The sequence below is a fragment of the Hippoglossus stenolepis genome, chromosome 3 (assembly GCF_022539355.2).
Source record: "Hippoglossus stenolepis isolate QCI-W04-F060 chromosome 3, HSTE1.2, whole genome shotgun sequence".
Taxonomy (NCBI): Eukaryota; Metazoa; Chordata; class Actinopteri; order Pleuronectiformes; family Pleuronectidae; genus Hippoglossus; species Hippoglossus stenolepis.
In genome coordinates, this window is record NC_061485.1 from 28,045,431 (window position 1) to 28,059,357 (window position 13,927).

At 40.6% G+C, this 13,927-nt stretch overlaps 1 protein-coding gene across 1 annotated transcript in view; it reads left to right on the forward strand.

Moving 5' to 3' along the window:
- Positions 1-13,927, forward strand: part of fbln2 (fibulin 2) — a 74,088-nt gene that overhangs the window by 33,407 nt on the left and 26,754 nt on the right. The window contains exons 6-8 of the mRNA XM_035151997.2: positions 4,181-4,390; positions 7,421-7,534; positions 9,470-9,571. Of these exons, the coding sequence (XP_035007888.2) occupies positions 4,181-4,390; positions 7,421-7,534; positions 9,470-9,571 (426 nt within the window). The remainder of the gene's footprint in view (positions 1-4,180; positions 4,391-7,420; positions 7,535-9,469; positions 9,572-13,927) is intronic.

Sequence of the window (13,927 nt, forward strand, 5' to 3'; positions counted from 1 at the left end):
GAATATCCTACAGACACAAAACCTGCTTGGAGTTAGTATGTAGACTGGAACTGGGACAAATACACATGTCTCTGAACTAGTCTTTTCAATAATATTCTGCTGCAGTTAAAGGAATACACTACTGATTTAGCATTGCACTCCAATAACAGTCTCACAATTCACGATAAACAAATAAAAACAGATAAGCATCAATGTAAAGCAACGTAAACCACATGTTCTTTCTCCTTGTAAAATGCATCTGGGTATGTTACACTATAAAAACGACTGGAGCCAATAGACTCGAGCAAGATAAAGGGGTGTCACTTCATTCTAACTGCAACCTTGTAGTCTTCAGACCCAATCAACGCTGACTCAGGTGACGTCACCTGAGGACATTTATCACATTTCCCTATAGACTGTATGTAAAGAAGGACGACATGACAGCTCCCAAAAGTGAAGCCAAGTTTGATCTTGATTTCTTCCTGGTGGCTGGGTGCAGAACAGGTCGTAAACACCACCTCCTCAATGTTAGCGGAAGGGACATTGACCAAAAAGTCAAAGTACACATTTAATACTTTGTTCTCAAAGATGGTGAGCATCATTTTATGTAGCTCTATGGGCAGCTGTGCTCAGGAGGTAGAGAGGGTTGGCCACTAACCAGAAGACCAGTGTTTTCGATCCCTGGCACCTCCAGTGTGCATTCTGAAGTGTTCTTGGGCAAGATACTGAACCTCAAATTGCCCCTGATTAACAGTATATGAATAGTGTGTAATAGAAAAGGGGCTGCAGCACCTGCATACCATGAATTGAAACCAAAATCACTACTGGGGCTGTGGCTCCAAATGACGTCATAATTGCACGCTGGTGACAAGCTATGGATTTAACACACCTCCTTCTGGGGCCCCTAAAGGCTTATATGTGCATGTGTCCACATATACCCCCCCCCCAACACACACACACACACACACACACACATATAATGAGAACTTCTTCAGCACTAGTTTTAACTTGCCTCCTCAGCATGTCTGCAAACTACTTTTGTTGTGGCTTCAACAGACTTTGCACCGCACAGGTACTGTCTTAGGTTGAGCCATGCTGTTTTGTCCTCGTTGAAGTGCATGTCAGAGGTGGAGCGGGGGCTGAGTTTGATCTTCCAAGAGACAGATGCTCTTGGTTGATCGGTCAGGAGTCATGTTGCCATTCGGAGTAATGGGGAAAGATATATGCAAGCTGGGATGAATCAGGAACAGATGGCTGCTCAGGCTGTCATCTCTCTACTTGTGCCAGCAAAGTTTTCCTCTGTCTCTGATCCATCACGTACATAATGCCGGCCACATTTGCATCCATGAATTCTTAAGAAAATGAGGTTGAGGATAAACGTGCTTCATGCAAATTATTCCAATATCCATTTGTTTGTACATCTACAGAACAGTGGTTTGAATACTTGTGCTTTTGTTGGGTGCATTTGATGCATATATCTTGTTTGCAGCTTTAAGCTCCATGAGAAGGGATGATTTTGATCAATAACAACAGCGGGGATGGGGGAAAAAAACACTTATTATTATGGATTGGTATGGTATGACAACACATTTATAAGTCTGTTAGTCAGTTAGTGCTTTTCTCTGAGTATCAGTCTCCCCCAGAGAAGCACATGTATCATCCCCAAATCACTGATATGTGATTTGAGAAACCTTTGTTCATCTTTCCAGTTTATGTCTTGGAGTGGAAGCACAGCATGGATCGGCAGTTCATTATGAGTCAGCCCTCGTGGTTGTGCTTTATTGGGAATAGTTGAATGTGGGTATGATGGTAAGGTGAGGTCAGTCTCCACACTGCCTCCCTGCTGTTATTTCGTTCACAACATCAGAGGAATTCCTCCTAATCCTGCCTTTTAATCGACTCGGCTCTAACCATCAACAGCAGCTCATTTCCTTCAGCTTTAAAATGGGAAATTTGAATGATGTCATTCTGAAGTGGGAATCGTTTAACCTGCTGAAAGCTGTGAAAGGTTTAGGAGCTGCAAAAGAACTGTTCAAGCGCTCAGGCACACACACACACACACACACACACACATACTCAAGATGCATGAAGTATGCCTTTACCTTGTGAGTGTTTTATGGATGAGAAAATGGATGAGGATGCATTGTAATTATTTCCATGGGGGATATGTTTTTAGTCCTATGATTCACTGCCTTTTAATTAAAACAGAAAACATTTAATCGCCCTGCTCCTCTGAATTTAAACTCCAGGTCATGACTGTGAGAAATCTTAAAACAGACAAGTGGGACCATTATTGTTTCAGTAAACTTTTTGCCCTGACTTTTTGACTGTGTATGTGAAGCATGGACATGTTCATGCACGGTGCTGTGTGTTTTTCGATAGTCTTGATTAGGCAAACCAACAAAAAAGGGTGGTTTATTTTTGCCATTTGGTTTTTACTTATGTTCGACAGATTAAAGGGATACTCCTCCAATGTTACTCATGAAAATCAGTTTAATAGTCGTGGTTACGATGTCACTTCACTGTTAGTATAGTTCCTTCTGTGGCTCTGCAAGGAGCTTCGTAAAGTCTGAGGAAATGACACAAGTAACAAGGTCTTGAGGTCTGGGCTTACAAAGCCAAAATGTGTAAGAGAAACTCTATAAACCAGGGATGTCAGGTTCGTGCATACCAGTCAGGAAAGGTTTAATGAAAGACTTGATCTATTGGCGTGATGGGAAATGTAGGACCAAGTGCTTGTGGTGCTTGACTCACACTAGAGACTGCAAATCAGGAAATCTCAACCTCCGCTCTTTTCATTTTGAACATTCCCCTTTTAGTAAAATGCTAAATCGTTTTAGAGGGGAGTCATGACACCTGACTAATTGCACAAATAATCTATGATCTGACAGTTGGAATTCCAGTTGGATTCATGGCATGACAGCAATTAGTCCCTGCTGTCTTGCAGTGCGAGCAGTTTTTCAGTGTGATTTCCCATCATTTACATTTTGTGGCTTCACTTTGCTGTGATATATATAAAACAAAGCAGTAAAGTAGAGTCTTCAGTACTGTACATGCACTAAAGCTACACCCTCACCAGCTGTTTAGAGGACATGAAAATAAAGGAGCAGCATTGTTTGTGTACTGCAGTGTAGAGCCTCTAAGCCCTATTGTTATTCAAATATAATCAAAGTGAAACCTACAATATTTGAATACTTATCATATAAAAACATACCCAGATAAGCGTGCACTTCTGGTTCCTCATTGGTTCTGATAGCAGGTGTATTCTTCCCTGAACCAAACAAAGAGCAGTTAAGAGCAGCTACTGTTGCTTTCAAATCTAATATACTTTTACCTTGGCTCCAAGACAGTGGTTGATTCAGTCCTGAACAGTAATTATTCTAATATAGCCAGTGACCCTACATAATACAGTTAGCTTACGGTCAGTTCTGGAAGCTTGCAATGCTGTTTTTTGCGACCTGGGTTAGAGCTAATAAAACATATTTAATCCATTCCTCACAAATTTTCCTTTGACTATTTAAAAACGTGATTGAAGGTCATTTAACTATGTAGGTATGGTGTATTGCTTTACTGTGGCTCAAGTTTAAGAAACCCATGGAGATTGTTATGGCATTAGGGGGAATTCAAAGTTTGTCAAGCTTATTGTGTCTAGTTCCGGTGGCCAAGCTTGGCAATGCTTTAAAGAAGAGTGAGGTAATGCAATGTTCCAGGTGAATAAAGGGTTCAGTGCCTGGTCAGCTCACATTAAAAGTGTGATAGAGATGGTGTGATATGTGCACTAATATAAGCAGTAAACACAAAAGTTTGTTTCACTCAGTACATACGTCATACCATTCCCTCTATCAGATTGAGAAAATCTGATAGCTTTTTAAAAACACTTACCATCTTGTGTATTTATTTTCCCAGTACTTCACTCTCACATTAACGTGCTGTGGTCACAAGAGCTCTATAAATGCATTATGGTTTGACCCTTACCCAGTAACAAGTGTCACTGGTTTCATGTAATGATGCTAATTTGGGTATTGAAACTCTGGATAAAAGAGCCACTTAAAACACTGTAGATGTAAATGTTAAAGAGGAACAGATGTTGTTTTGTGTCTTCAAGTCAGTTTCACGAGGTACATTGGCTGGATAATTTATCCTGCACATCTGTTGTCTCCAATTTGAGACCTGACCAATCCCCTTCTCTCATTCCGTCCAGTCTCAGACAGCAAGTACCCCAAAGAGGCCTATTCCATCAGTGCCACAGATGAAGCTGCCAACGTGGTGAATGAGCAGGAGGATGTGGATGAGTGTCAGCTGTACGCCGGCCAGTTGTGCCAGCACAAATGCACCAACATGTGGGGTTCCTACCTCTGTGACTGCCACCAGGGTTACATCCTGCAGAAAGACCGACACTCCTGCGCACCAGGTACTGTAAATCACCTTCAGAGTGAAATGCCACTTTCACATCACCTGTTCTTGCTATACATTCCAGAATTTGGTGGAATAAGCCTGGCACACTCTTACTTTAAGTTGGAAAAACCCAGTGAACTAGTGGGGTTTACTTCGGTATTTAACAGATTTCTGGGACATAAATGCATCCGTTCCCTAAAGTTATCTTGTCGTCATCCGATTGGTCCCTCATTATGCTTTCATTATTCATGCATTTGAAGTTAACAAAAACCTGGCAATGAGCAGTACACCTGCTGAACTCCTGTTTTTATTAGCATTATACAGTTTACCAAATTTAGCTCTAGGTGTGTTTTGACTCCACTTTTAAGAGGTTTCGATTATGGACCATCAAAGGGGGACTCCATTAATTAAAGTTGGGATACCCACAGACAACACCTTTTTATGCCTTAACCTCCTAGACTGCTGAATCCTCCAATTCTCATAATGCAACTTTATAGCATCTTTTATTTAACGCTCATTGTCTGGTGTACGACCACATCAAATTTGAAGCTTGTAGTTTGTACCACAGGCTATCTTAAGTTTCCATTAAAATGTGATATTTTAAAGAGGATTTCCTGAATGATGGTAAAAAACGAATGGATGCAGGTTTACACTACATTGATCACTATTGTTACGTGTCTATAGGAGTTAGTTCATTGGTTTCAATAAATACTTGTTGACACTATTTCAGTTTGGTGCTACTATAGAAGGTATTAGTAAGTTTTGCTATTGCTACATATTGGGATTTTAACTGGTTTTACAATAACCGCTGTTTCATGACAACACGGTTTCATAACCGTAAGAACCATAAAAACTATGATATCTAACTTTGTTGTCCTGCATCTCGCGAGTCATGTTGTTGGTGTGTGCAATGCGCTTGTTGAGTGCGAGGGAATTGATGTACCAGCCTTATATCCAGCAAAAAAACTGAAATAAATCTGCAGTGTGGGAGCATTTGGGATATGTACAAAATGACCAGGGTATCATTGAAGAAGGTGAATATCCAATATGCAGAACGTGCCGGCATAAAGTGACTGCCAAAGGTTCAATGCTGAACCAGCAGCATCACTGGATTGTCAAAAGTAGCTAATGCTTACAATGGCTATATGCAGCGATAGCAAGACTATATCCTTTAAACCATTGTGGAAGAAGAGGGTATGGTAAGGTAACATACTTAAAAGGGTAAAAATCAATCAAACTTTAGACAAACAAAAACAATGGACATATCAGTTTCATGATGAGTTTGTCCATCACTTCTTTTCATCCCTTCAGCTTGCATGACGTTTAGGTCACTTGTGGTATGTTTCATGTATCTCATCATTTATTTAGAATCGGTTTCCATTGCACTCTGTCACATTTAGCTTTTATCCACAACGCCGGCTTTTTTCACCTGAGTAAAGCCTAAAAGGTTTTTTGTGATATTGCATTTTTGGTGTTTTCACTCAGGGTTTTTTATCCACATGTTGAAAAGGCCCATTTGCACAGACAGGTGCATGCACTTACTGACAGTGTTGTTTGTCGTCATTTCACTACAGGGTCATTCAGCTGCGTCATCTTCATTATCTGAGTTTTCTTCAGCAGACATTTTTAACAGAGCCGATGGAAGAGTTCTGGTGGCGATTTTCCAGCCATTTGTCAAATTATTTGTGTGAATATGAAGAAACTTATATGTTTGCAATGGTTTTAATGTCTCTTCAACGTTCAGATTCTGTAATGTAGCAACATGTTAACATGCTAACCAAGTTGAACATGTCTTCTTCCACATCCTCTGATAAACTACAGCAGTGGTTGGCAACTGGCAGCCTGAGTAGAATAATATCTGTTGCGGCAGATGATATGGATAATCAGATTATTTTTATTTCACCATATCAGACTGACACAGATAATCATGGGAGTCACTGGTGCTGATCTCCGTCATAGCAACAACATTTTCAGAATCACTTCCTCCTTAACAAGTTGTCTTCAAAGTAAAGGCATTATTTGTGTTTTGTTGCTGTAATGCTTTTATTTTGAGCTGAATTACAGAGCTTTTGTTATGAAACAATTTGAAAGTGGGTCTGAACATTGTGCCGATTGCTTAACAGACCTGTAAAATAGCCAATATGTAATTAATGAAAAAACCACACCAGTTCAGTAAATAATTTAAACATGTATAAAAATCCACACTCATGAACAGTAATAAAGATAATTCAGTTAGGAAAAACATTGACTATAAATCTTCATTGCAGATAAACCAGGTATGGTGAACACAAAGTTCCCTAACTTTTCTCTGCACTATAGACTGTTTATAAAAAGATCTGCACACAACGTCCAGCACACAAACTATAAAAGTGACGGTATATTGTAGAACTGTAAGGGAAGGGGTTGTCTAATGACAAGGAATAATTCTGAAGTAGCTCTATAGCATTAACACAGGACAAGAAAACAGCCCACTCCAAACAGGCAGGTTTAGAAAGGCCACTGCACATAGTGCTTTAGCCTGTATATAGTCATCTTCATAGTTTTTCAAATGCAGTTAATGTTGTCCCCTACTTGACCTTGTGTTTCATCAGTGATACTAAAGTAGATGATGATTGGAACTCACTCAAAGGAGATGAAGGAGTTTCTATAGTATTTTACTTCCATTAAAAGCTTAACTACATGAGTCTTTATCCTATATGGTAATTTCTCTATGACTATGCTGTGGTTAAACCAATAGCCGAGTTCATCATCATTCTCATGGCAGTTGAACGAGAGCCATTTAAACCTGCTCATCAAAATTCCCTGCAACCACAAATGAAAGATAATTTATTCCCAGACCTCTCTGTGCTCTATAAAAGAGAATAACGACAAAAGCATCCAGCTCAGGTCAAATGTGACTTGCTTTTTGGGAAAATATAATTAGGGTAATTTCTGTTTTTTTAAACTGGTTTCATGGATCAGAAACATTAACATCCCTCCATAAGTTGTGGTCCTTCATGTACGGTCATGTTTGTTATGTTTTCTGATATTGTGTTTCTTTGTGCAGTGAGTCCTGATGAGGACAACAGAGTCAGAGAGGACAGTCCTGCTGTGGTCCCAACACAGACCACTACGACCAGTACCACCACCAGCAGCCCTGTCCGCCTCAATCCCTGTACAGGTATTACCAACATTACACTATAATGCATACACTTTTCAGTTTGCAGGGAATGTGTGCATTTAGAGTAAACATATATATATATTAATATATATATATTAATATGGAGGCAACAACTACGAGGCAGTGACTTTGGATTGGGTCTTCATTAAACCCTGCGCATACATGACCATGGCAAATTTGGAAAGACTTATAGTATAGCTTCATAACACAATCCATATAGAAACACAAATATATATGTATAACTCTCAAACTGATTTACTCTTCTTAATACAGGAATAATGTAAATAATAACTCAGTGTGATTGTGTGATAATGACACTTAAGTTGGTGGGTTACTGATCTCAGCGAGTAAGATCAAATACCCAGGTATAATGCACATCATGTAATGTCAGGTATAAACATCTCTTCAAGCTGTTTGAAACAACCAGTCGCTCCTGCAGTACATACAGTGGCCATCAATGTGCGCTCAAGTTCCCATGTTATAATGACAAAGTGGAATTGTGACAAAAAGTAGAATATTTAGCAAATGTATTTAAAGTCAAAATCTCTCATTAACAAAAGTATTCAGACCCTTTGTTGTCTTCCACTGTTTTCTTCATTAATTCTGTGTCGGAAACGTAACTGTTCTTTGGCTGACTGTGGCTGACTGGTTGGATTGGACATAGTTCAGGACACACATGTGTATGTTAAGTCCCACAGTGCACCCTGCATGTCAGAAACTCCCCCAGACCTCTGAGATCAGGCTGTGGCATGTCATAGACCAGGGGAAGGCTATAAAACCACAGCTAAAGCTTTGACTGATCCCAGGAGCACAGTGACCTCAACAAAAATAGCAATTTTATCCATATACATTTAATTTTACAACACAGTAAAGTGTGTGAATCAATGAAGCCACTGTGAACTGTACTTTTTGAATTTTGAAAATAACTGAACTCCAGATGCCATGCTAATTGACCTCATTGAAAATAATAAGTGATGTATTGTATTCAATGAAGCCCCGGGGACGTCATTTTCAGGCTTTAAGAGATTCTGCCAAAATCACTTTACCTATATAAAGGTAGCTGTGAACAAGGTTGGAGGTTCTCTTTAAACTATTAAATATGATTTGTAGATTTTGGCTTCTGATATTCACCTCCCGCTGTGAGTTCCTTCTTCGTGGATCACTCCTCTAGGTAAAACTGTGTGTTACAGCTTTATGTGTAATGGGTGATGACAGCGTTTTGGGCTTTTTAATTTAAGGCAGTCAAGTGTGCTAGCAGTCACTGGTGTCTCCAGACTGTAACTCGCCTAGAGCCCAGTAGGCCGGATACATCTGCTCAACACATCAGCTGCTTTTATTGAAGCAAAGCAAGTAGACTGGGCTGACATGTGTCCGAGTGCTGCCTGACTGAGGTGAATGCTCCCTCCTGCAGTAAAACCAACTGCAGCATGAACTTTCACTGATAAACTGTCCAGCCATAGTTAATCTGCTGTGTTTACGCTGCTGTAGCTTCATGAGCTGAATCGTGATAAAGTCAGGAGGGGATCAGGCCCAGAAACCCTTAATCCCCTGGAGTGTACACCAGGATCGTGCAAAAGCCTCGCTCCTTCAAAGTGTCTCTGACTGTTACTCATACGAATATCCTGATCAATGTATGGAGCGGCCTTCAGGCTCTTCACCGCTGCAGAGCTTTTGTGAGGGATGTGTGAGAAATGGTGGTTGAAACAGCTCCTGGTCCATGCCTCTTTGTGACAGGACCACGGAGCTGTTTAATAGCGAGAATTGATTCTGTTGAGTTGAGTGCGATAGGTCATGAAATAGCAGGACAGCAGGGAAACAGCATGAAGATTAGAAAGTGAAGACATTATAAGCAAAGACTGTCCTGGAGGCGTAGCTGCGTGCAATCCGAAGATGACTGTGGTCATGCTGCTCATAATTTCTTCGTCTCTCTTGTAGAAAATGGTCCCTGCAGTCAGCAGTGTACAGCAGTGGCAGGCCAGGCTCGCTGCTCCTGCTTCCCAGGCTTCTCACTGATGACAGATGGACGCATGTGTGTAGGTAAGGTTTGCCGCCTCCTCTTGTCATGTTACCCCTGGCGGTAATTGGAGCAATTCACAAAGCTCGTCTATGTGTGTCCCTTAAGCTGTCTTCCTCAAGCTGGGTTTGCACAAGGGGACAAACAAGCTGACACCACCAACAATACTTGCACAAATGAACAACAACAAACACATACAGCCAAGGCAGCACAACTGCCGTGCAGTGGAGCAGTTTGTCCAGAGATTGGGACACATTTTAATTGGATGCAGTCACTCATGAAGAAGGAAAATGCAGGTCTTATGATACTCAACAATGCATCGACTGATTGAGCTCACACTTCCTGGAGGCCGGTTGCCGGGAGCATATGTTGGCCATAGCCAATTACTCTACAGCAGCAATGGCTTTAAAACACTCCACATAGTGCCTGTGTACTTTGCTCCCTTCCTTCATTCAACACAACGGTGGCTCCTCTGACAGGAGGTCAGCATTCACTCACAACTGTGGCCTGTTGCACCTTTAATGACTATAATTTGATTGGAACCTGTGTTGCCTGGTGCTTCCAAATCAGACTTAAAGGGATAGTTAACAGAAAAAGGAAAATTCACTCATTATTTACTCACCACTATGCCGATGGAGGGGTGGGTGAAGTGTTCGAGTCCACAAAACACTTGAGGAAACTCAGGGGTGAACAGTGTTTCAGCCAAAGTGACCTCTTCTTCAGACATAATAAATCAACGTGTGGTGTCATCCAAGTGTCCGCAAGCCCCGACATTCAAATTGGACTGGAAAAGAGGTCATTTCCACCGTTTTTAAGCTTAAATGTCCTCTACCGGAAGTGGAGAAGCTAGTGAACGTAGCCACACAAACGTGCACAATATTACATTACAAGTGAAACATTGAGGTTTGTCCTCAAGAAACTGATTAGCTGAGTTGGTTAAAGACCATTGTCGGATTAACCCTCTTTAGGGTCCTGATGCAAACATTTGTTGTTGGGTCCTCTATACATGGCATATTGTTTCCCCAGGTATACACAAACCAAGTTTATTAATCATTGTTTATTAAAAATGACTTTAATAATAAACATTGGAAACAATTTTGTTAATTTTACTTTCATTCATTTTAAGTTGAATGTTTGCTAGTTTACCAGTTTTCTATGATAATAAACTCAACAATCTTGTGTTATTTCCTTGGTCTTATGTGATGGCCATTTTCTACAGAGCCCCTCTGGTGACATTTGGGTAAAAATCTATATTACGTGGCCAGGAAATAATAATGCTGGGAACGAGATAATAAGTCATGACCAGAAGATATTAAGTGTGGGAAAATACCATGTGCTCACAGCCAAGCTCTCTGCACACTGGTCATTTAACCACGCATTGCACGGTGAGTCATTGTGCACGGAAATGTTTTTATTGACCAGTAATTGCAAACATGACAGTGTGGCCTATTATCTTGTTCCGACACATTATTATTTCATGGCCACGCAATCTTTTTTTTTTCATACTAAAAGTGTACGTGAGCACAAAAGACGAAAATGGCGTACCAAAAAAAGGGTTAAGTGAGATATGATCTGCCTCATATTCTGTTCTCTACACGCCCACATTCAACCATATATGGTCAATGCAAAGCACCTCATGAATATTACCTTATCCTGCTGACCAATGGGTTTCCACGGTGAGTCATGGCATCAAGCGATGAGAAGAGGAAGTGAAACTCTCTGACACTGACATTGTGGTGTTTGTTACTGAGGTGGAGGTGAAGAGCGATTATATGGGACAGCAGTGATGTCATTAATAAAGAAAATACACTGATACACTGCTGCTGCTGCTGCTGCTGCTGCTGCTGATGATAATCCAGTGAGTGAGATTGAGGACGATAGAGAGAACGGAGCCTGAAAAAAAAAAAAGACCTAATTCAAAGGTGGAAGCAAAAAAAGAATCACTTCACACTGTCGGACTGTGAGGGAACTTCAGGATTTTTAAATTACGAGACAACTGTGAGGTCCTCAATCTATGAAATTTAACAGAATAATTTTTTTTAAATGATTAAAAGAGGCTCTACATAGAAAGGTTAATATTATACAGTGTTAATCATCACACACATACCTGTTGGCTGATAAACCAGAGTGGTGAGTACTTGTGTTTGTACTGGGATGGTTCGGTCTCGTCGGGTCAGTCTGTGTAATACTGGACTCAATTCAGCACAAAGATCCAAGATCACAGATCTCTAGAATCATCATCATGGGAAAAAAAAATACACGTGATCCCTCAACACTTGTTTCCTCCTCATCCTTCCATTCGCACACTCCTCTATCAGTGCCAGTGCATCCATCACGCAGCATTATGCACATGTGTCACGGCGGCATTTTTATATTCAGAGCAATCGGACCGATTACTTCACACATCAGTGGATCCTAACCTCCACTCTGGGATATTATTTGGAAATAGAAGTATGAAAGTGAATAGTCTCTCTTAACTTATAATTGTGATTTTACACACACTCGTCCTTGATGATACACGCACAGTGTTAGAAGATATTATTTTAAACTATTAATGACTCAGCTCTGCAACTCCGCTGTTTAATGGTTTCTGAAGGTTTTGCTGTAAGTTGTTTTATATCTTTTTCAATTGATGGTTCTTATGGAACACTTATGTCTCGCAGGCACAACTAAAGCTGTTGGTTTTAATGTAAATGATGAAGTGGATCGCATCTTTCAGGCCCCGTTTTGTGCGTACGCAACGGTTATAAATGAGGCCCCTGATCACAAGTGGACAGCATTAAAATCTGTCCTAAATGTGTTTCCTGTGAAAACTTATCGTCACAAGCATAATTTGTGTGGGTGAATGTAGTCTGAGTGATCGGGTGTCAGGAGGACATGTTTGTGGAGTGTTCACACCTGTACTTGGCGCTAACCACTTGGGAATGGATCACTCAGGACGAATGTTACGAGGTCTGTGGTAACCCTCCTCCTCCCTGGAGCTGAGAATTCACATAAAATGAGAACTTCAAATAAAATCTAATGTTGCTGTCTGTCTGCTGGATGTGTAAATGGGACATTGTTTGCAAACATGTTAGCCTTCAAAGCCTAATAGGGTGATAATACACTCAGCTGGAAGTTTATCAGCTACATCTAACCAAAACAATTTCACTCTAATGCATCATCGCTGCAATAAATCCTACCTTCATTAAGTCAAGTGTAATGGTCGTTGCTTCAGAGAGGTACTTATTCAACTTTATGGTCATTTTGGAGGCTATAGTGTGAGCTGCTGTTGAATAATGTTATAGTGTTTATTGTATCTACCCATATTAGAAACAACTCTTTAAAGACATAACAGATCCAAAGAGGCAGCATTGTTGTTAAAAGGAAAAATGTGATAATTAAAGATCAGTCCTCGTGAAATAACGTGTTGGAAGTGCTTGTTGACTCATGGTCAACATTGCACAGCATATCTGTCTCCTCAGAGGAGAATGTAATTGTTACCATCTTACCACCTTTTCCATGAATGGTCTTCCAGTAATGCATTTGCTGCAGTAGTTAGTAAATTGATCCATTCATTTGCAACAGGGTGAAAACTTTTGCAGCTTTGCTTTGTGGAAAACAAGTTAAATATATGGTTCACCTATAGACTTTAATACACAGCAGCTCAATAAGTGTTGCTCAAGCAAATCCCTGCTTCCAGCACACACACTGTTGACTGCATATGATTCCATTATAGAGGTGGAGGGGTAGAAAGTCAGTAATATTAATGAGATCATGTGCTACTTACTGCTGAAGGCCTGCTGTGAAAACGCATGTCACTGAGACCCAGTGAACATACACACTGGAAGTGTGGTTCTGGCTCCGTTTATTTAATCTGTCTGTCAGCAGACAGGATAATACCTCTAGATGCAAACGCATTACATAACAGTTAGTGTTTCCCCTCCTATCAGTTCGTTCAGTGAACATAAGAAGCACTTTCTCCCCTAAAGTGTTACCACATGTGAACTGTGGGTGGGCAACGTTTGGCTTAGACTGGAACCAAACAGAGCAAATAGCGCTACAAGATGTGAGTGTGTGTGTGTGTGTGTGTGTGTGTGTGTGTGTGTGTGTGTGTGTGTGTGTGTGTGTGTGTGTGTGTGTGTGTGTGTGTGTGGTGTGTGTGGGGGTTGTAGCTTTGACAGAGATGTAAGTAGACTGTGAAGTAAACTGTGAAAGACTTATGATAGATATACAGACTTTGGAAACACTGTGGATCTATAAACACCTATAGGCTGTTTGGTGTGGAGTGACCTCAAATTTATTATCATGCTCTTCTATCAGATATACTGACGATATTACTCCGATATGATCGCTGAGTGAGATTTCAATTTACAGGTTTTCATGGTAAGCAAAGCAGC